This window comes from Manis pentadactyla, chromosome 14 (genome assembly GCF_030020395.1).
Source record: "Manis pentadactyla isolate mManPen7 chromosome 14, mManPen7.hap1, whole genome shotgun sequence".
NCBI lineage: Eukaryota > Metazoa > Chordata > Mammalia > Pholidota > Manidae > Manis > Manis pentadactyla.
Genome location: NC_080032.1, coordinates 9,291,667 through 9,315,325, shown reverse-complemented (window position 1 = coordinate 9,315,325; position 23,659 = coordinate 9,291,667). Strand labels below are relative to the sequence as shown.

Here is a 23,659-nt window from a genome sequence, read left to right as displayed (position 1 = left end):
TGGATTCCTCATGGATTCCATGAGACTAAAAGCAGAGCCAAATGACTCCAGAAGAAAGACCCCCGAGTCCATCACAGTACGTGGCATGGGTCCAGCGTGCTGTGTCCAGCACAGATGGCAGGACCCAGGCCACATCTGCACCCATCATTGCTGGCAAAGCAAAGAGCTCCAACAGGAGCTGCAACAGATGGAAAGACTTAGGGACAGGCAGGTGTGGGCGGCGCCAGTGCCAGGTGTGGGCGGCAGGAGCCAGTGAGGAACATCATTCCGAGGCTCCCCTGCTCACTGCACGGTGCCAGGCAGCACTTTCACAGAAAACTGGACGAGGGGCTAAATGCAGGGTGAGGGCCAAAGTGGCCATTCCCTCGGCAGGCAGGACCCACCTAAGTCCAGGGAAAAAGAATTATGTTCGGAAATCAATGTTCTCCAAAGTGATCAGACAAGTGTGCCTTTCTGAAGTCCTAACACAAGTGTTATCAATGCTCAAGACTGGGCTGCCTAATGGGAAATGTCCCCATGGGGGCTTTTGACTCATAAACCTATTCAGCCTCACATGTTCATAATCATTTGTGTAAAGAAGAAAAAACCTCCAAGCACTAATTAGAAAGATAGAGCTGTTGTATTTTCCTCCTGATCACCTTATCTTCTTTATTCAGTTCTTGAAGACTCAGCTATTAAAAGAAATTAAGTAATTCATCAAGCCCATTTCAATTACCTGCTGCTGATAACATCAGATTACAATTAGCATCTACAAATGAACCAAGTGCCAAGCTGAAACATAAGCTAATTTACTGCTGGACTCTGCCTGCTGGAGACAGAACTCTGGGACCTGGCAGCACGCATCACTTCATTATTCCAACAACAGTTTTTGCAGCCTCTCCTACAACAGTCCAAAGCGCAGCTCTGACCAAGATTTACTGCCCCGTCTGCCTCTGCTCACATGTTTACAGATGCTGCATCTGTAAGCAAATCACAGCTCCTTTCAGATAGCAATGTCTAGACAAGCAGGGTGACAAATCTTGACCTAAAGGAGAGCATAAATATTATTAATATTTATTAGGCCCTGAAAGGTGTGGGGCACAGCACAGGAGGGGCGTGTCATAACCTTAATGAGGGTCTGAATCATTTTTGGTGAGTCTTCTGGTGCCTGATCAGAAAAATCTCCTCTGCTTGATGCTCTCCATTTCTCATTGCTTTTTCAAACAGGGAAGGCACGCTCTTGTTACTTTCTTTCAGACATCTAGAGAAATCTATTTCAGACTCTGGGACACATTTCTTTTTCATGTATATTTTCCCTTTTCATGATCCTTAATAGGAACTGCTTTGAATGAAAGGCAGGGGTGTGCGGTTTGGCTTCCTGTATCGTGCACATTATTAGACTTTAACAATCCGTGTAGCTTCATCTATGCTTCTCAAACAGAATAATTAGCCGCTCGGTACATGTGCAGGGCTGTGGGCTGCAGCAGAAGAGAGCATGCAGACCTGGGTTTAGTTTGTGCCTCTGCTGCATATGAACTGTATGAAATGGGCCGGTACCTTTACTTCTATGCCTACCATACAGCTTTGTAGTGAGGAGGAAATGAAGAAATGCACCCAAGTGTCTAGCTCAGGGCAAGTAATCAATACACAATGGCTTCTCTGGGCAGAGAGAAGAAAGGATGAATGGCGCCTGTACTTCTCCTGGCACGCTTGCCGTCTAGTACCTGGGCATGAGCAGGGGCCACTGCTGCAGTGTGGTTCACAGCCCTAATAGTGCTTCTTCTCATCCATCTACCTGTATATGGAAGGTAGCGGTGGATGCAGAAGCATCTTTGGCTTTGAGTCCTAGCCTGGGTCATCCTCGTATGACACCCACTGGAATCCACCATTCTGGTGGGAACGTTCCCTCATGGGAGGATCTGCAGACATGGACTCAGAGACCTGACGTCTGGCCTTGACTCCGCCTCTTACTCTATAATATTGGGTGAGTCACAAATGTATATTAATCTCTGGATCCTCACCAGGGAAAAAGAGTGAGAATAATGTAGCTCACAGAGCCATTAGGACAAACAAGTACTGTGAAACATACATGTAATAGAACCACATGGCTTTACCAAGAAGCGCTACATGAGGTCTCACAGGCCATTTGCCATCTTTAGTGGTTATTATGAATACCAGCCCCATAAATCATTCTGTGGATTTCCAATGAAAAACACCTGAATAGTGTAAATGAATTGCTACCTACAATTATTATAGACATTTATCAGTAAAGCTAGGCCTCTGTCCACCTAAAGAAAACCCAACATGTAAAAATAAAAATGTGAAAAATAGATGAGAGTGAATGCCATATTACAGAATTTTTTTCTCTTACAAAATAAATTGTAAGACCTTTTAGGATACTGAATTTTACATGTATTCATTGTAATGACTTAATTCACAAAATCTGTGCAGGAATAATATATAATTAAAGTACAATATGTGTGTATGTTATACAGATAATTGCAATAGTGTTCTATCTCCCCTTGGGAATTCAGGAGTTTCTGATTCAGATTACCAGAATTTAATTTTTAAATGTAAAAGTTATTTAGGTGCTATTTCTTAAATCCTAGAATTAGAACAACTGAGAGCCACCATTTCTGGTGACTATCATTCTGCGGCACTGCAAATAAGAGGACTGGTACATACCCACCAGAACTGCAACCAAATTTTTACTCCAATGCAAGACTCCTAAGATAGTTTGAAAACATGGGGAAAAAAGGCCAAGCATTATTTTATGAGATCTTCATGAGTCTTCTAGGCAATGGGTCTCCTGAGACCAAATGGATGAGGCATTTTAACCTACACAAGCCATGGTTTCCTTATATGTAAAATTAATTAATATTTCCCACATAGGTTTGTGGATAGGATTAAACATGAAAATGAATATCATCATGTGGCTCAGAGCCAGGCTCTCCATATGTGTGTTAAATAAAAAACTGTAAGCTCCATGGGGCAGGAACTACACTGGTTTTATTCATTAAAAGATAGCAGAGTGCCAATCATGTAACTACTGTTCAATAAATATTTGTTGAGCAAAAGAATGAAAAATGAATAAATGATTAATACCAGTTCCATTTCCTTTTCTTTCCCAAATAACCTACTTTCTAGATTTTAAAAAATGTCTTTTTGACTAAAAAGGGGTGTAGCTATGTTTTAACTTTCAGTTGTTTTCCACAGATGAATTATTAGGTATTTGACCCCAGACCTTGGTGGGAGGTACTTTTCTTCTCTCACATTTGACCCAATACTAGAAATAGAATCAGTGCTGACACTGTTGTACGCGGAAGTGGCTGCTGGAATGAGTCACCTTTGTATGTATTCCAGGGGCATAGTGACAAGCTAAGTGGTGGCCTTTATCTGGAAGGGAGGGAAGGGCAGGGGAGGGGAGGGGAGGGGAGGAAAGGAAGGGAGGGTGAGAAAGCAGGTGGAGGAGGAAGAAAAAAGGGGAAGGAGGGGAGAGAGGCAGTGAGAACAGGGAGAGGAGGGGAGAGGAGGGGAGGAGAGGGGAAGGGAGAGGGGAAAGGAGAGGAGAGGAGAGGAGAGACAAAAGTGGCCCCCACTCTAACTGTCTCCCTTCTCACTTTCCTAATTGCAGCTTATCTCAAAGAAAGACGAGAAGCAATTCTGTCTGGCTCCCCAATGAAAGAGAAAATCTGTGATGATCACAGTGAGGAGGCTTTGCTCTAGTGACCTGCCACTCTGCAACCTACCTGAGGCTTGACTCATACTGGCTGAATTAAAACCGTAAAAAAGGCCACCAAAAAGACAGTGGCTACAGAGAAACTGTCATGCAACTAACTGTGACTGTTTTGAGCATAAAAGAAAAGATGGACATTTTCCAAGCCAAAATTTATATTAACATTATTTTCACAAGTAAGACACATGCTCAGAAAACAGCCAGGCTATTCTTTGTTGTTGATAAGAAATCTGAAGTGTCTAAATCATTTCTATTTGTTTTATTTGAAAGCAAATAAAAGGTGGATAATAAATGTGTGTTCGTGCAGACCACCAAAGGACGAGGATTTCTTGTCATGTCCACCTTCTCCGTTTCTCCACCTCTACGAGTTCTACCCACGTCCCTCAGATGTGCGCAGGAAACTTCTGTTGTCAAAAAAACCTTCGTAGCAACTCAAGTCTCATTCTCTGTGGCTTCTTTGATGTAAGTGATCTGCCTCCACATCCTGAAGATCTCTTCTCCTTGAGCTCTGCCAGGACCCCCTTCACCCTCTGTGACCTGACTCTGTCCAGCTGGCTGGCTTTCTGTCCTTCCCTCATAGATGTGATCAGGGTGATGCCATCTTAGTACTTGTTTCCAATTCTATTCGCTCACGTTACATTACGTGAGAGAATAGGTATGGGCATGTACAAAATCAACTTATCACATGCTTCCCCAAACTAGTTCCTCGTGCTGGCTTCCCTATTTTTTTTTTTCAAAGGTACCACTATTCCTCCATTCAGCCAGGCACAGCACCTCGGTACAAGCTTTGACTCATCCAGTCTGATCCTATAAACTTTTACTGAGCACCCGCTGTGTGTCAGGGGTTACACTCAGTGAAACAGAGACTATAGAGTATAATGTCCTTCATACTTCTAATGAGTTTTAATCCAGTAGAAGTTAACTACATAATTATACAAATAACCATAATTTATGATAAAACATAAATAGAATAAGGGAAATTTTAAAAATGTTACTGGGGCTGAGACAAGGTAAAGAACTTACCCTGTTATCAAGAGAGGCTTCAAATAGTGAATAGTATTTGGGATAATCCTAAAAAGATTAGTGAACTTTGGACAAGCAAGACCAGGTCATAGAAGTTCTAGGTGGAGGATGCAGCCTGAATAAACATTTTAAGCAAGGAAGCCTAGCCAAGGTGGTGGGGTTAGGGAAGACAGAAGAACCTGGTTTTAGGTAAAGTAAACAGCATGTACACAGCAGTAGCAGAATTAAAGAATGGAAATCATCACAGGCCCTATTTTAGGGTGAGGACTCTGACCATAATGTGGTGTGCAGTATGCAACAGCTGCTGCCGAGGGCACGGCTTTAGGAAGATCGGTCTGATTCTGTGTGTGGGACGGCGGAGACAGGAGGGAGGGAATGGTGGTGAGAAAAACCCAACCAATATGTTAATGTAACAGACTGCGCAGCCAGGAAGGGACAATGAAAGAAAAGAAACTTTATGAGAATATTCATTTGGCAGCTGTCAGATTGAGAGCCAAGTGGAAAAAAAAAAAAAGGGAGGTGGGGGGAAAGAAACCAATAGTGACTTTAGTTTTCTAAGTGAGCAGGGCATGACAGGCTGAATGACGGCCCCGCGATAGTGCGTGACCTACTCCCAGAACCTGTCCGTGCTCCTAGATGTGGCAAGAGGGACTCTGCAGGCATGGTTAAGGTAAGGATTTTTAGATGAGAAGATCACCCCAGATTATTCAGGTAGTCCTGATGTAGCCACAACAGGGATGCAAGAGGAGTTGGGGCAGAAGAGAGGGGACAGAAGCAGAGACTGGAGTGACCCAGTCTGAAGACAGAGAGGAAGAAGCTACAAGCCAAGGAACACAGGCAGCCACTACAGGCTGAGTCTCCCCAGAACCTGCGGAAGAAACCAGCCTTGCTGACATCTTCGCTTTAGCCTGGTGAAACTGATTCCAGACTCCTGACTGCCAGAACTGTAAGAGAATACACTGTTTTAAGCCACAGCAGCCGTAGAAAGTTAATACAGATAGCTAGAGAGGCGGGGCTGTCATCAACAGAATTAGGAAGGCTGGGAGAAGCGATTAATTCAGGGGAAAGATATTTCATTTTTGGACTCACTAATTCTGAGAGATCAGCGTGAAAATCAGAGCATTCATTAGGCGCCCGGAGATGTGAACGGGATGCTCCCGCAGAAGATGGGAGCTGGTAAACATAGATTTAGAAATCACGAGCACTGGAGCAGTAGTTGAAGATATGGTGGTAAAGATAATAAAGGGAGATATACAGAGAAAGAATAGAAAAGAAGCAAGGAAAAAAACACAAAAACTCCTACATTTATCAAATGACAACACAGTGGAAAGGAGCCATCAAAAATAATGTAGGGAATCTGAATTATAACAGAGAGAAGCCTAACAGAGAAGGCAGAATAGAAAGAGCAGGCTGCAGAAAAGTACATATATTATGCTCCAAGTTTTGAAAAAAGAAACAATCTGTACACACAAGCATATATTTACATATATGATCGTACTTCCATGTGTTTATGTACATAGTAAAAAGGTTTGGGAAGATTCTAACCAAATTGTTAACAGTAGCTAAGTTCGAGAGTGGGACAGGGAAGGTACTAATGTAAGGGGTGGGCCTCCTTTTTCCACTTCTACCTTTTTATACTGTAAGAATTTTTTCTCACAAAAGTTAAGTGCCAGTTTTGTGCCTTCTTTAAATTTTTCATTTTTTTTTTAAGGGGCCCAGAAAAGACAGTGAAAAAGGTACGGAAAGAGCAGGCAAGGAGAAAATCAGGACAGTGGTGCTTCACACAAACTGTAAGATGAGAGAATTTCAAGGAAGAATTAGTAGAGCAAGCCAAATGCTATGGACTGATTAGGGAAATTTGTAACTGTCAAAAGAGCTCTCAACTCGGCCATGAGCACATCACTACTGATCTTTTTCAGGGGACATCAGGTGCAAGTCAAATTGCAGAGAGTTAAAAATGAATAGGAGGAGGTCGACTTCCAGTAATGGAGGAGCAGCTTCATTGAGACCACCCTCCTGGAGGTAACGACTACAAAGCCTGGCAGGGGAGACAGGGGTCGGGGGAAGCATGGACGAGGCAGGGGGAGGGATCTACCTGAAGCGCTGGACTGTAACCAAAAGCTGTGAGAAGCTATAGGGAAGTTGTAGTGGACCCTTTGAGGAAGGGAATGATATTGGGTAAATTTCCCATTTTTGAAATGCCAGAGGGCATTTGTGGGGTGGGCACCAGAGGGCAAGCCCCAACTAATGTGATATGGTGAGGCTAAAACTCAGGAAGAAACACAGTCCTACTGGCTTGAAGAACCAGAAGAAAACTCCCAGAGAGCCACAGTAGGCAGCCCTGAATTTGGGGTATAAATTCTACCCAGTAAAGAATTAATCTTGTCCAAAGATAGGTCTGGCCTTTGCCCTCAGGTCTGGGAGGCAATCTCTAAGTCCACAGAATGTTCTGTGTAAGAGCGTCTTTGTTTACCTGAGGGTAAACAAAAACTGTGCCAGAAAGTCAATGCTAACAATGTGATTTATAGTAGGAGCTTTTGCTCAACCTCCAGATGGATTGGAAACTAAGATCCTCCGTGCAGGTTGTCAACCGTATCTATGTAACCAAGGTCCAATGAAAACTTTGTACACCAAGGCTCAAGAAAGCCTCTGGTTGACAATAGTCTGTGCGTATGTCACATATTGTTGCTTGTTGGATTTGCACTGGCCATGACTCCACTGGGCAAAGGTACCTGGAAGCTTTGTGCTTAGAACACTCCTGGCCTCTACGCCATGTGCCTCTTCTCTTGGCTGATTTTAATCTGTGTCCTTTCATTGCAATATACCATAACTGTGACTACAACTGCTTCTAGTGAATTCTGCAAGTCCTTCTAGTGAATTATTGAACCTAAGGGTAGTCTTGGGGACCCCTACTTGCAGTTAATGTCAGAAGTGACAGTAGTCCTGAGGAATCCCAAACTCTGTATCACTGGATGAGCAGATTGGAGATGAGAGAAAAAAGAGTTAGTGAGCTTAAAGATAGGTTAATAGAAATTTTCAAATCTGAAGGATATAGAGAAAAAAGATTAAAAACCTGAAGAGAGCCTCAGCAATATATAGGACAATATCAAAAGGACTAAAGAAATACAGAGTCTCACAAACAGAGCAGATGGGAATGGGCAAGAAGAAATATTTGAAAAAAATCAGAGGTAAAAATTCCCTGAATTTGGGGAATGATATATATCGGCAGATTCAAAAGATAAAAGTACCAGAGGAAGGAAAAACACAAAGAAATCCACATTCAGGCATGTCATAGTTAAACTACTGAGAACCAAAGTAGACAAAATCTTAAAAGCAGTCCAGAAAAAATTAGCATATGCCATACAGATTATTTATTGTACTGACTTACTTTTTTTAAATGGGGGCCAAAAAACATTTGAAAGACTATTTTAAACTGTTGAAAGAAAAAAAAGTCAACCAACCTAGAACTCTGTATCCAGCAAAAATACCCTTCAAGACTGAAGATGAAATAAAGACATTTTAAACTTAAAAAAGAAAAATGAAGAGAATTCATCACTAGCAGACCTGCATTACAAGAAATGCTACATGAAGTTCTTTGTACCAGATGGAAACTCAGATCTTTAGGAATGAATGACAGCACCAGAAAAGATAAACAAGTGGATAGATGAAGATAAATCAGTGGATAAACAGAAAACATTATCTTTCCTCTTAATTCTTTAAAATGATTATCTAAAACAACAAAAACAAAATAGCACTGCACTATGGAGTTTAAAAAGAACAAAGATGTGGTACTATATGTGACAACTACAGCATAAAGTACCAGGAGTGGGGAGTACATGTCTTAAAAAGTTGTCAGGTACTAATATGGAAGTGGTACTAATACTAACTCAAAGTAGACTGTGAAAAGTTAAGGATATATAATGTGATCCTTAGAGCAACCACTAAAAAGTAATGCAAAGAGGTAGAGCTACAAAGCAAACAAATTAAAATCAAATCAGTATGATTAAATTAACACAGAAGGCAGGAAAGGAAGCAGAGAACAAAATATAAATGGGACAAACAGAATATCAAGAGTAAAATGACAGACCTAAATCCACCATCAATAATTATATAAATGGATAAAATTCTCGAATTAAAAGGCCATGACTATGAAACTCCATAAAGAAGACCTGACTAGATGTAATCTGCAGTTAACAAACTTTAAACATAAAGACACAGAGAAATAGAAAATAAAAGACAGAAAAAGATGGATTATACAAACAGTAAGCATAAGAAGGAGGGAGTGGATATATTGTATCAGATAAAGACTTCAAGACAAAGTTATGACTAGTGATAAAAAAGGGATATTTCATAATGATAAATGGCCAGTCTGTCAGGAAGACAAAATGATTGTGAATGAATATTCACCCAATGAGTTTCAAAGTACATGATGCCATGTTTCACAGTACTAAGTGGAGAAACAGACAAGTCAACAGTAACAGATGGAGATTTTAACAACCTCTTTCTTAGAAACTGACAAAATATATAGACAAAAGAAAAAAAAAAAGACAAAGATGATCTGAACAACACCATCAACTACCTTGACCAAACTGACATCTACAGAGCATGACACCCACTGAAATCCTACAAAGTATGTCCTTTGACCATAATGAAATTAAACTAGAATTTGGTAACAATAAAGTATCTACGTAAATCCCAAGTATTTTAAAATTAAACAGCTTTTCTAGGGGTTATAGAGAAATCACAATTGATTTTTGAAAATATTGTAAACTTAATGAAGGTAAAACATAATACATCAAAAATCACTGGATGTAGCTAAAGCAGCATTTAAAGGAAATTTTACACTTTTAAATGCTTGTAGCAGAAAGAAGAAAGGTCTAAAATCAGTGACCTAAGGTTCAACCTTGAGAAGCTGGAAAGAGGACCCAGAGGAAGTAGCAAGAAGTAAATGATAAAAACAAGAGCAGAAAAAAGTAAAACAGAAGAGACGAGCAATAGAAAAGATTAACAAAAACAACAGCTGGTTCTTTAAAAATGATCAGGAAAACTGATGAATCTCTAATATGATCCAGGAAAGGCACATGGGGGACGAGGGGGGGAGGACGGGGTTGGATTCAGGTGCAAAACATAAAGTACCAGTAACAGAAATAAAAGAGGGTATACATCCCACAAGCATTAAAGCAAAATAAAGAAATACTAAAACAACTCTATACCAATAAAACTCTATACCAATAAATACAATAATTTATGGAAGGAACAAAGTCTTTGGAAAATATAGCTTATCAAAACTGACACAAGGTGACAAAGAAAATCTGAATAGTCCAACATGCACAGCCTTCTAAACTCCAAATTCTAAGACCTCATATCTATCCCATGTGCCACTGATTGACTTGTCTTCCTTAAATATCTAATCCATCTACTTTTACATTTCAAAACCTTCAAGAATTCTTGTTCACTAGAGTATCCCTTGCCTAGTTTTCCTACTAATTTAGTACATTCCTGAAGCCTAATCATGCCACCATCCCTCAACCATGCCAACCTATTGCGTCTCATACCTGCTTTCACATGTCTCTTGGCATCAATGACAGCCCATTCTAGGCCAAATTTCACCTATTCTTCAAGGTCCACCTGGGTCCAATCTCCTCCAAGAAGGTTTCCAGGCTATCCCAGCCTTCGGGGTCTCCCTTCTAGGGATTTCGTGGCCATGCAACGTCCTTAACACTGTCTTGTAGGGAGGCCCCTGTCGTCCTACATATTAGTCTTATTTTCCCAAACAATCATAAGCTCTTTGAGAGCGAGAGCAATCTGTTGGATGTGTACACAATGCCAAGAGCTTATTTCTATGGTTCTTATGAGACTCTCAAGACTCTCTTTCTGATCTCAATACCATCTTCAGAGTCATCTCCAAGGATCTGCCAGACTTTTCTAACAACCATATTCACAAAACACATGGTTACAATAAGCATAGGTAGAGGGGAGGGAGAAGTAGGGCTAAACTTATATAAATAGAGGTGGGGGTGCCTTGATTTTATAGGTCACAGAAGAAAAGGGGGCTGAGTTTCACAGTCTGTTGCTACTAATATTTTATAAGCATTTACTAATGCCAGTTAAGGCCATTTAAGGCCACCTTCTCCTTGTCCCTTCCCCACCGAGTCCCTGTGGACACAGAACACACCATGGGGTTCCAGGCACGGGGATGAGTTCGGCTTACACTTCCCAATTCATCTGCCCCTTGCATTCATTATGCACCCACATCTGTTTAAGTGCAGAGACAAGATAACAATGTCTTCCGAAAAGGAGCCAGTCACCCATACTTACTGTCTCTTACAATGACATTCAAGTTCCCCCACATTTATAAATGTCTTTTTAAGCAAGTAGTATCAAAACAGTGACTGCATATCTATTTTAATAGATTTTTCAAAAAAAATAGTTTTGCATTTATACCAAAATTATCAATACCATTTGTGAATACACATACTTTTGAGGGGAAAAAAAATACCCTTCCTGTGGGGTTAAAGTGACTAAGTAAAGAAATCCCCTTAAACAAAAATCTTCTCAAATTCCCTTCCATTGATGACTTCCTAGCAGCTTCTCTTTCATTGAAACCAAACATAGCTTTATATCCTCATTTCATTCCTCTTCTCTCTAATTAGATAAATCTGGTCGCCCTTCTCTCTAGACAGATTAAAAGGTTGGGGTGTTTTGTTTTTCCAGTATTTCTGAATTCTAATCCTTAGAGCACTGTGATGACAGGAAGGATCATGTGATTTAGAGCAGGCAGGCTCCAAGGAAATATATCTGCAGGAAATACATAACACACGCAATAATGAGGTCCTTCTGAATCTAAACACAGATTCCTGTAGGAGATACAGGCCACGCCAGCTATTTCCAGCCATTGGCATTGACCGGACCTTGCAAGCAATCCTGTCCTTACCTAGATTGGAAGATGCTCGCCCCTCTGCAGCCCGGTCCTTAAGATCCTCAGCAATGCCCAGCTGCTGCTCGTGGTACCGTTTGGCCCTCTCCAAGTCCTGCATGCACCTGGCAGCGTGACCCAGGCCAGCGTAGGCCCGCATCTCAATGGCCTTCTCCACCAACTCCTGCGCCAGCTCCAGCACATGGTTGTGGTAAGACATGGCCTTATCAAAGTTCCTCCTATAGTGATAGGCACTCCCCAGATTGCTGTAGGCCCGGGCCTCTTCTCGCTTGTTCCCCAGGTCCTTAGCTATCTTCAGATGCTGCTCATGGCACTGCACAGCATTCTCAAAGTCCCCCATGGCAATGTACACAGCTCCCATGTTGCCGAGTTCTCGGGCCTCGGAAAGCTCGTCTTTGGATTGCTTGGCAAGAAGAACGCACTGTTTGTGACTGGCCAGGGCATTGGGGTAGTCTCCGATGGCGGTGTACACGTGGCCCAGACTGCTCAGGGCTGCTGAAGCTGCCTGGAGAGAAAGGATAAGGCAGAGAAACGAAAGCACATCAGAAATGGCTTGGGTTTGTTTTAGCAAAATGTTACAGGGTTTGCCTATAACTGTCCCATCCAGTTCCTCATAGCGTTTCCGTAAGTAGTCGGCAGACCCAGGCAGAACTGTAAAAGAATACAGCAAGTTCCTAATAAAAGATAATGGTAATTTAATCAGCAACTTTCAACACCTAGTTTCAGAAGCAGGTTGTAGTCCACATAGCCTTCACCATAAAGACTCATTGCCGTTCCTAATATACATTCCTTGATGCTATATCTTTGTATTATATATTGATATTATACCTCTGTTAATCGCTATTAACCTCTGTAGTATAAGAAAATGTTGAAGAAAAGCAAAATTAATTACTAGAAATACAGCATAGGAAATGCATGGGAGAAATCTACACAAGGCTCTTTGCACCCTGGGCATTCCTCTAGCCTTGTTTTCCCCCAAACCAAATGGATATATGAATGGTAATGGAGATGTTTAGAATGATGATTGATAACTTTGTAACCCAGGACCCACTGGAGGGTCCTGTTCTCTCTGTCACCTCAGCGTGGCTTCATCAGTGCTGCTTACTGTGGAGGGCTCAGATTCGGATGAGCCCCAGAGGAAAACAGTGGGTGGTTACAACCTACAGCTCTGAATGGGGTGGCCCCCAGTGGGTCTCAGCACCCCTTTTCAGGCCGACAGTGGCTCTCCAGCTTTGCTTTCCTTGCCTAGAGCTTCTTCTGCCCCCAGCCTCCATGCAGAAAGATGCTGTCTTCCTTGTCCCTTCCCACTGCTTGTCATTCACACATTTATTTTCTAAAGAAAACTGCACATGCCCTTTTTGTCTTAAAGGTTTTCATGAAAATGACTGTATGTCAGTATACTGAACCAAATAGGGACAATGACAATAACAAAGGAGATGTCACATGGGCTCCGAAATCTTACCAAGTACATTTAGTCTTTGAGTCTAGTCTTTAGTTTCTAACTCCTTTGCAGAGACATAAAAGGGAAGTAATGCTGGGGTTTTTCTGCCCTTCCTGTCATTCTACAAGCTGGAGGCTTGCCTACCCTTCCCTTCCTTCATCCTGTGCCTACAGCTAGAGTCACATATCCCCCTTTCTTCACGATGCTCCTTCTTCCTAACATGACCACGATCCTGGCAGAACAAAGGGTGCACTCTGTCACAGGTGGGCAAGTGACCTTCACGAGGCCTCCAGGCTAGGGAGTCACAACGAGGGACAGCTACCCATCTGGAGCAAAGGTATTTCCTTATGACATGTCTGTGCACTTCACAACACTGTTATTAATATTTTATAAATGTGAGTGACTTGCTACCGTATTTCTTTTGCCTGTGAAACAGCAATTCTTGATCAAAATAATTGAGACACTGACCACTTTATGAGGCTTGCAAATTATGCGTTTGCAAAGGGGTCCATATGGTTTTAAGTGGCTTTTATCACTTCACAGATGTTTCAACAAAAGATTTAGGAAAATAGAGAAGAAATAAATACCTAGAAATTTACTTCTTTGTTTTTTTTCTGAGTGGTGGAGAGAAGAAATGATATCATGAAAGTCACAGTGCCTTAGCAGTGTGAGTCTGGCGGAAGCACAGGTGATGTCACCACGGAGCATGCCACATGGATGCGTACTGGCCTCAGGTTCCCTCTGCAGGACCAGAGGTTAGGCCTTCGTGTCAGCACACTGCATGTGGGCCTTCCTACGGCAAAAACTCCCTTCTCCCAGCCTGACAGTCTCCTTTCCTTCCTTTGCTGCAGGCCCAGGGACTCAGCCTCCATCCTCCATTTGTGTAACTGGCCCTCGGCCACCTTACTCTCTGGAGTTCTTCTCCCTCCACGCCTGGTTAGGGGGCAGGACACAGTCCACAAACCCTCCTACCCAGGAACTGTTGCCCTCAAAGTAAAACACATGGCTCTCTCACTATGGAGCTGGTGTGACTTAGCAGGAGACACTCTTGTTTCAGAAATGCACTGCCCTTTAATAGCCTTGGGAACTTTAGAATCTTAACTTCTCTAAGCGTTGTTTTCCAGACAGATGTTTCTAGGCCCCAGCAGTAAGCAAGGAACCAAGTGTTTCAAACTTAGCCATGAGCCTCTGTCAAATGTATAAACCATAAATGATTCACTAGGTAATTCCAAAGAGCAGATCTGGTTGGAAGCCTTGAGCCCTTGGACACTGCAGGGGACGCATTTACAAGGCCTGGGGCAAGCACCACACCCCAGGCATCACTGTTTTGAGGAACTCCTGGTTTATGGAAGCTCCAGATGACAGCCCTGGGATCTTCTGCCGCTGGTTCTTCATTTTTCTAAATGCCAGGAAGACCCAGAAGCTCATTTGCTGAAGGCTCTCTGAATAGGAGGGAAGGGAGAGTTTGGGCGTGCCCCTCCGGGGTGTGGGGGGCAGAGCAAGGCCTCTGCATCAGCTCTTCCTTGGCACCCTCCAGCTCCAGGCAGTGCTGCCAGCCTGGGACTCTTCACGGCGGGTGTCCTAGAAACCAGCATCTCCAGAGAGGGTGATGTAATCTGTGAAGACACATCACAGTCTCTGAAATTAGAGAGGCAGCTTTGATGTAACGTAAGAGTGGAATAGGATTTAGAGTTGGAGGCCCTGGCTCTGTAACCCCGATAAGTTATTTCACTTCATCAGCATGTGTTCTCAACATGTAAATCGTGCTGGTAATGACAGTGCACCAGGATGGGATCAGATGAAGGGTGCCCGCCAGGGCCCTGAGTGAACTGCAGAGTTCTCTGTGAATGCACTGCTAAGGTGTTGATGGATGTTTTATGACTGCAAGCTGGCTGCGCTGAGCTCTGCTACCAGGCAGAAGCGAGTACAGGCAACTGCAAATATCAGTCACTATGTCCAAACATCTATATTCCTATCAGTTGCCACAGGAAATGCAGTCCAGTGTTTTACAGCCCCTGGGCAAATCACATGTGATGATATTTATCAGCTAAGTGAATTACAAATTAATCATTTGTCTTTGTTCCTGTTCCTGTAGAATAAGCTTAGATCTGAAACATGGTTTCAGGCTGTGAGCAAGAATCTCCTACTGCCGATGGGGGATCACAGACCCCACCTCAAGCAGATGCTACATTTGTCACTAAGGTTCACGCTGCCTTTGTATATTAATCTCCTTGAGATTTTTGTGCTAGAATAGCAGCAGCTGCTTCCCACAATGGAAACATTTTGGAACATCTGTATTTGAATACTAAAATGCACACAAATAGTTATGCTAACAAACTATCTGGTTGGAATAAGACAATACTTTTCTCTTTTTGCAAGACATAAATTACCCTTGTTCTTGCCAAAGCATGACTTCCAGCTGCAGATGTAGCACACAGGAGTCATCAGCCCTTGTTCTGTAACCTACGTATTTGCAGAAGAGCTGCATCTGACGAGTCCGTTTCATGGCACCCAGAGCTGGAGTAGGAAATTTGCTCATACTCTTTCAATCCACCTTTAAGGGCTTTTAGTCCAAGATAAAATAGAGAAATAAACGACCCAAACCATAACCACACTGGTGATGCTCCATTCAAACAGTATTTTGAAGACTTAAACACATTCTCTTCCACATCTAGCATGTACCCACCCCTGCCTTATTGCATGTATTTTTGTTAAGGGTTCTATATTGTGGGAGGATTAAATGAACATACAGAGATTAGAAATAACTACTGATTGACTAATTGCATGTATTTTTTAAAGGGGGAAATGTACCAGATAGTAGAAGAAATATGGTTTTTCTTCTTTACTGCCCAAATCCACATGCACCTCGCATTCCCTGCCAACTCAGTGCCCACCAACCCAAGGTCCTTTGTTAAACACCTGCAACACAAGAGGCAGAGAGATGCAGGGGAATCAGGACAGACTCTGGAGTTAAGCAGGCAAGGGCTCAAAGGACAAACTGCAATACTACACAAGTTATGCAACATCTCTGAGCTCATGTTCCTCATCTGTAAAATGGGAATATTAATACCTCACAGTGCCCTGATGAATATATATAAGAATTTCAAAGATGTGGGAGAAGATGGCCACAAAGTAAAACATGGAGTTATGTCACCACAATTAAGAAGACACAAGAAGTTTGTCCCACTAATGGCGAGAAGTGTCATCATCTTCATATGCTGGAGTGTATTCCTCTTATTATCCCTCTACAGATGTAGGCATAAGAAAATTCACCCTTTACCCAGGGGTATTTTAGGATCATCGGTATACCCAACACATGATGTCGGAAAAAATGCTCCACGTCAAACAGTCAAAGTTTACACAGATATTGGGATGTTTTGGGTCTGGTGGTTGGTTCATTTGTTCATTCATTCATGAACTTAGAAATTCTCTAGACTCACACAAACATAGTCAACTAATTGTAGACACAGTAGCAAAGGTAATTCAATGGAGGAAGGGCAGTCTTTTCAACAACTGGCGTTGGAACAGCTGGACATCCACATGCAAAAAAGGTGAATCTAGACACAGATCTTAAACCTTTCACACAAATTGACTCAAAATGAATCACAGGCCTAAATATAAAATGTAAAATGATAAAACTCCTAGAAAATAATATAAGAGAAAGTCTAGGGAACTTAAGGTTAGGCCAGGAGTTTTTAGGTACAAAACCTATGAAAGAAAATTTGCTAAGATGGACTTGATTAAACTTAAAAGCTGGGCTCTGCAAAGGGTGCTGTTAAGAGAATGTAAAGACAAGCAAGCCATGGGCTGGGAGAAAATATTTGCAAAACACGAATCTGACAAGGACTGGCATCCAACATATCTTTTAAAATCTTAAGACTCAACAACTAGAATACAAACAACCCAATTTAAAAGTGGTCAAAAGAATCTGGACACCTCACCGAAGAAGATACAGAGATGGCAAATAAGCATATGGAAAGATGCTCCACATCATATGTCATCAGGGAATTGTAAATTAAGACAACAATGAGATAATACTACACACCTATCAGAATGGAAATCCAAAAAACTGACCATACCAAATGCTGGTGAGGACGGGGCCCAACAGGAATTCCCATTCATTACTGGTACGAATGCAAAACGGTGTGGTCACTTTGAAGACGTTTGCGCAGTTTCCTATCAAACTGAGCATGCTCTCACAATATGATCCAGCCATCTACCCCCATGAAATGAAACTTCTGTGTACCCAAAAACATGCCCATGAATGTTTGCAACACCTTTATTCATAACTGCCAAAAACTGGAAGCAACCAAAATGTCTTTCAATAGGCACATTGGTATATTCTCACAATGGAGTTTTAGTCAGTGCTAAGAGGAAATGACCTATCAAGCCATGAAAAGAAATGGGGGAAACCTTAAATGTACATTGTTTAATAAAAGATGCTGGTCTGAAAAAGATACATTCTGTAGGATCCCAACTCTGGTACTCTTGAAAAGACAAAATTAGAGAGAAAGCAAAAAGATCATTGGTTGCAGAAGAGGAAGGAAAGATGAATAGGTGGAGCACAGGGTATTTTCTGGGCAGTGAAACCCTCACTATCCTATAACGATACGACAATGGCAGATACATAACATTACGCATTTGTCAAAACCCAGAAGCTGTACAACACAAATAATGAACCCTAATGTGAACTTCAGGTAATAATAACATATCAGTATTGGTTTGTCAGCTGTAACAAATGTATCACACTGATACAAGATGTAAGTAACAGGGGAGACTGACTGGGGAAGGAGAAAGGCTAGGTGGGAACTCTCTGTACCGCCTGCTCACTTTTCTATAAATCTAAAACTGCTCTACAAAATGAAGTCTATTAATTTAAAAATAAGCAAACAAATTGGAGTTTCCCCCACTGGGGGAGTGGCTGGAAGGGAGTTTGGAAAGATAGGTTTTGATGAGTTCTGTCGGTCATTTTGAAAACTCTCAAGCATTTTCCTTGTATGTTGTCTCATTTGATCATTATAACAACCACCTTAAGTGTGTGTCATTGTTATTATATCCACGTGTGAGATAAAACTAGACTCAGAGATAAGGTGACATGCCTCAAAGTACACAACAGCAAAGCCAAGGCTCAGACGCACATACCTCAGACTCGAGCGCTCACGCTCGTGTGACTTCACACAGCTCAGCCCACGGTGAAGAATTTACCATCGCCCAGGGGACAATACCAGCCACAGATTTAATCAAGGGACTGACACGATCAGATCTGTACTTGCATTCATTTCCATGAAGGAGATGAAAAGAAGGGAGATAAGTGTAACAACAACAAATGCTTAAAAATAATAGTTACTAATAAGAATAAGATGTGTTTTAAGTCCTAATGCCACTTAGGGCAGTCTCCCAGACTGTTCACAAATATGCTGGCTTCTCTCTTTCGAAGCAGGTTCAGGCTGTACATCCCCACCTGCATGAAGTCAGGTGTGAGTGGCTATGTGCCCTTTGGTCAGTGAATGTGATTACATTCCGGTGAAGCTTTCGGAACCTGTGTGTGCTTCCCCACACTCTCTCTTCTTTTTACTACACGCTGCTCCATCAGAATCAAACTTTAAGTGAGAATCATGGCCATGTGGAACAGAACCCTCGCTGACCTGTAATGAATACACAGTAGGCACAAGATAAAAGCCTTTGTTGTCTGAAGCCACTGAGATTTGGGCATTTATTGTTATTGCAGCACAACCTGGCCTAGCCTGACCTGTACAATACTGAGAATAAATTAATAATTTCCATGCTCTAGTCATCAGAGTTATAGATAACACTCTTTAGTGGTTCAGTTATTTGAGTTATAGTGTTTCTGGACGGTTAAATTTTAGGCATTTACCAAATGCCACAGGTTTACGGATGATGAAATTTTAGACATCTTTATATAAAAACTAAATTTGTGGAGAATTAGATATCAAAATCAGAAATTTAGCTAATCTTTAAAAGCCTTTATTAACCCAGATATAAGGGCCTACCTGCTAGTAATTCACCCAAATTACAGGCCTATTTGAGGATAATCAATAGCTACTCAAACACAAACCATGGAAACAGAAGATTAAATCATGTTCTGAGGGGTTTATACATGTTCTATAGTCTAAAATTTCATAATACTCCCAATTTAATTAATATAGCCTGAAAATCTATCCTTAATCAGGAACTGAACTGACATAGTAATTCTCTATAGAGGGCTGAATGATGCTCCTGCTTACTGAATAGTCACATAAAACCACTGGACAAAAATAATAAAAAATATTTATAGTCTTTATGGTTGAGGACATTATCCATGATATCACTCAATGTCATCTTTATAAGGACCAATGGAAACATTTATTTCAGATTTCAAAGCTTCTAACAAACAGCTGGTCTTAAGAAAAGTGTGACTCTTATAAGTAGTCATATTTACCTTTTTGTTTGGGTCACCAGGGAACTTAATGCCTGACACAGAGCCTCCCTTTAATAGCCAAACAGAATCCCATAATACATGCAAGCTTGCCCTACCTTCAGCCTATGATATGACTCTAGTCCTCTCATTACTCTTATTTCTTCCCATATATGTTTTGTTTCCTGCTCCCATAAATCCTTCTTGGATTAAAATAGAGAGAAAAAAAATCAATAAAACACAAACAAAAAATGTTACATATTAAGGCCTTGGTGGGGAGAAAGCTTCCTGAAACGGGTTCTCCCAAGAATTCCTAACTCAGTCACAGTCTGAAGAAGAGACTCAAATACCACAAGCAGGGAAAATTTTAATTACATGGTCTTTAGTTGTCTGAAATTATTTTCACGCTATACATGCTCAATAACCGGTTTCAGGTTTATCACAATCAGTCTAAGTAGTTTGTCCCAATACCTGCTATTGGAGGCACATTCTGTGGTTGTTACAAAAGTTGAGTCATTTGTGTGTATCTGAATTCTTTCTACCATATACCATCCCGCTGTTGGCACAGTTGGCTTGAGTCCATTAGTATGAGCTTCGAGAGCAGTTAGAGATGGTTAGAGCTTCTCCATGGTAGCCTGTCAGCCTTTTCTAATACTGTACAGCCAGAGGAGCTTCCATAATAATTATTTTTATCAAAATTATATTAGGGCTGGAAGAATAATACAGTATCAGAAAGATCTATTGCCTAGACCTAAGAGCTGCTATCACAGGTGATAAATAATTAATAATGCCCAGCATTAATACAGCAATGTTTTCAAACCAATAATTTGTAAATGTCCTTTGCAGATGCAAATTAACAGATTAATAAGGAAACAAGCTTTCTTGAATGAGAAGCTGAGATGACAGATTAGCTATTAAGAGCAATTTATAGGTCATAAGGTATGAAAGTTGGCAAGAAACACTACCTCTGCTGGCTCTATAAATAGTAAAACTGCATTTAGTTTCCCAGAGGTATCCTGTTAGACATTTTAATTATACCATAAAAACTGCCAAAATTTATAATGATTTCATTTTTTAACAAACTTGATGCTCCTTGTAAACTTGATGCAATACAACAGGCATCTGTGCTATGCGCCGTAACTGCCAAGTGGCAGCCAGCGGAAGAGCGCGCACTACTTCCTCATGAAGAACTGCAAATGAGGAATGTCGGAGGAGGGGAACGTAACTCCTAAGATCTCCTCCAAGTTACTTAAGGATTCTCCTCCCTCCTTTACATTCTACCACCTTCCACTGCAGCCACATGCTACCCCATCTAGGAAGATTTTTACAAAGAACTCCATTCTGCAAAGCTGTTTGGCCACAAAATCATGACCAAGTAAAAAATCCTAGAGTCTTGGTAGTCCTCTTGCATAATTGAGTTTGACTGGGGGTAAATTCCCACACTCTCTTGAAATAATCAGGTGGGGTTATTTTGGAAACGTTTTTCCAACTCTCAGTTTCACCTACACCTTCAGTTTTATTTGGGGGAGTGATAGGCAGATAGCTTAGTCTCAGATGAGTTTTTATAACATAATTTATTCAAGGTTCTTATGTAATAATTTGACCTGGGTTAGAAGACATATTCTACCATAACGCCATTTTAGTCCAATTAAAACTGTTCCTTTCTACACTTGCCAGCCAACCTGAATTTTAGTGGACTATAAAACATCGTTCTGTAGGGAGCTGGAATGTAGTCAATCACCCTTTGAAGACAGTACTTACACTGAATCATAAAACCTGCTTCGGCTGGGCAGGACATAATGGAGAAATTTGGGGAGGGAGAGAAATGGAAAACACATATGTGTGCAAGGACAGATACAAGAGGCAGACAACACACTTCATAGAAGGAACAAAGCCCAAGAAAAGGACAGCTTACCTGTAGGGACCAGCAGAGAACAGAAACAAGAAATCTTTAAACAGGATTGAAAGGAGTTCTTAGATCCTAGAAAGATGTTGGGAAATTAAGAAGCAACTGAGAACTTCTGCGGCCACCCTGAGGGAATCTCATTACAGCACACACACACCCCACCCAGAAAGGACACGTCCTGATGCAGGCTAAGGCCCTGAAACTCAGGGCTTCTAACTGTTCAGGAATAAATGGTCCACAATCCCAGCAACCTGTACATTCCCTCATTCTGGCAGATACAACTTCTATCCCTGTTGGAGGATTCCAGACACAGAATTCAGAACAAGAGAGAGGGTTTTAGAGCTGGAAGAGGCCTTATGGAACACCTAATCCATCAGTTCTCAAATTGTTAAGCCAAATTACAAGTACTCACGATTCATGCAGCTAAAAGGGCAGCGGTTCAGGCCAACTTGGACCAGTATACACTTCTCTCCCCAAGCAGCCTTCAGAGAATCTATGGCACCCTGCTACACTCTTCAGGGCATTTTTGAAAACCACTTACCAATATAACTCTTCGATGTCATTAGATGTAAGAAAAGCCAAGAGACGTCAAGTACCTTAGCTGAAGGTCCACCCACCTCTGCCAGCCAAGGCAGGCCCGGGACCCAGGTGTTCAGGCCTCAGCTGCACCCCCTGCACTCTGCCCACACGCCATCACACTGTCTCACTGTCACCTCAAACTCAAGCCCTCGCTGCCTTCCCTAATTCCCCTTGACTCTTATGACTTCCATAATTAGCAGAAGTGAATGCTATCACTATTTCTTCCAAAAATCAATCAAAACCTCAGTATTATCATGGACTTTTCCCAGCCTTTTGGCCCTCATATCCAGCAGCTCCCCAAGACCAGCTTTATTAGATTCCTGAAATTATAATCATACTAGTTTTTAAGAATCTTTACTATAATGCCAATTATTTATATACTAGATCCCTTGAGAATTAATTTGACAGTTTTATTTTAAATAATATTATCTTTGAAATTATGTGACAATGTTAACAGATGGTTTGTAATATATTTTAAATACACACTGTTTTCCTCTCTAAAACTCAAGCCAGCTACTCAATGACAAACTTAATGGCAAACTTTAATAACTTTAATCAAACTTTAGTGGCTTTTCTAATAGCTACTGATTCTGTCTGCTGAATGTTAGTGAACCTAGCAAATCTGTGTAATACAGTGATTAGGACCTTGCCTAGGTTTGAATCCTATCTGGGCTGCCTCTGTTCCCTTAAGGAGTCACTCTCTGTCCTTGCTTCCTGATCTGTAAAGTGAGGGTGATATCCTCACCTCATGATATCCATCTCATGGGATTGGTATAAGTACATGTTTAAAGAGCTTAGAATTGTGCCTGGTACATACCAAGTATTCAATTACTACTAGCTGTTATTATAGATGCTAAATACCAATAAAACTGAGTAAATTAGGTAATTTTAAAGCCATATATTTATATTCATTTAGTCAGTTTTGTACATTTATTTAAAATTTAAACACACTAAATTAATGCTTTCTTTCCCCTCTCTTATTATATTAATTTTAAAAACCTGAAAATGTCATTTCCCTTGTGTGGCATTTGTCACCTTCTTTGGCACAGAAGTTATTTGGGCACAAAAACAGAAACATTCCTTTTTGGGAATTCCCAAAGAAAGAAGACATTACACTGAGGTATAAAAAAGGAGCACAATATATTCCCTAAAGAAAGACTACATTTTTCTTAAGATTCTAAATTATTTTTTTTAGTATTCGCTTACTATAAAAATATCCAATTTGAAATTAAATATGTTACACTGATAGATAAAATTTCAAATTACAAATGTGATCCAATTCTCCATCACGTTAGTCTTTAAATTTGTTTTCAGTGGTATGATTATTTTGGATGAAAGTGAATACCTGAAAATGTACTAAAGTTTCAAAGGAAGTATGTTCTGAAGCAAAAATAGATAATTCATACATTTTCTATTTAAGGCAATAGGAAAAGATACAGGATATGGGTGAAGGGAAGAGGAGCAGAGCATGAATAGGTCAGACTGGGGTCTTTGTGTGGCCAAAAGGTGTCTTATCCGTCTCCGAAACTGCAGAGGCTGGCAAAATGCCTGGCACATAGCAGGCACTCAACAAACACTTGCAAAACCAAACTGATAGTCATGGGACTTTCAGTCTGCACAAGCATATAAAGGAAGACAATTCC

At 41.2% G+C, this 23,659-nt stretch overlaps 1 protein-coding gene across 3 annotated transcripts in view; it reads right to left on the bottom strand.

The window, feature by feature from the left end:
• The window catches only part of TTC28 (tetratricopeptide repeat domain 28), a 625,746-nt gene that overhangs the window by 149,412 nt on the left and 452,675 nt on the right, over positions 1 to 23,659 (bottom strand). For all 3 annotated transcript variants that reach the window (XM_036908924.2, XM_036908925.2, XM_036908926.2), the window contains one exon: positions 11,673 to 12,180. In XM_036908924.2, coding sequence (XP_036764819.2) covers positions 11,673 to 12,180 — 508 coding nt within the window. The remainder of the gene's footprint in view (positions 1 to 11,672; positions 12,181 to 23,659) is intronic.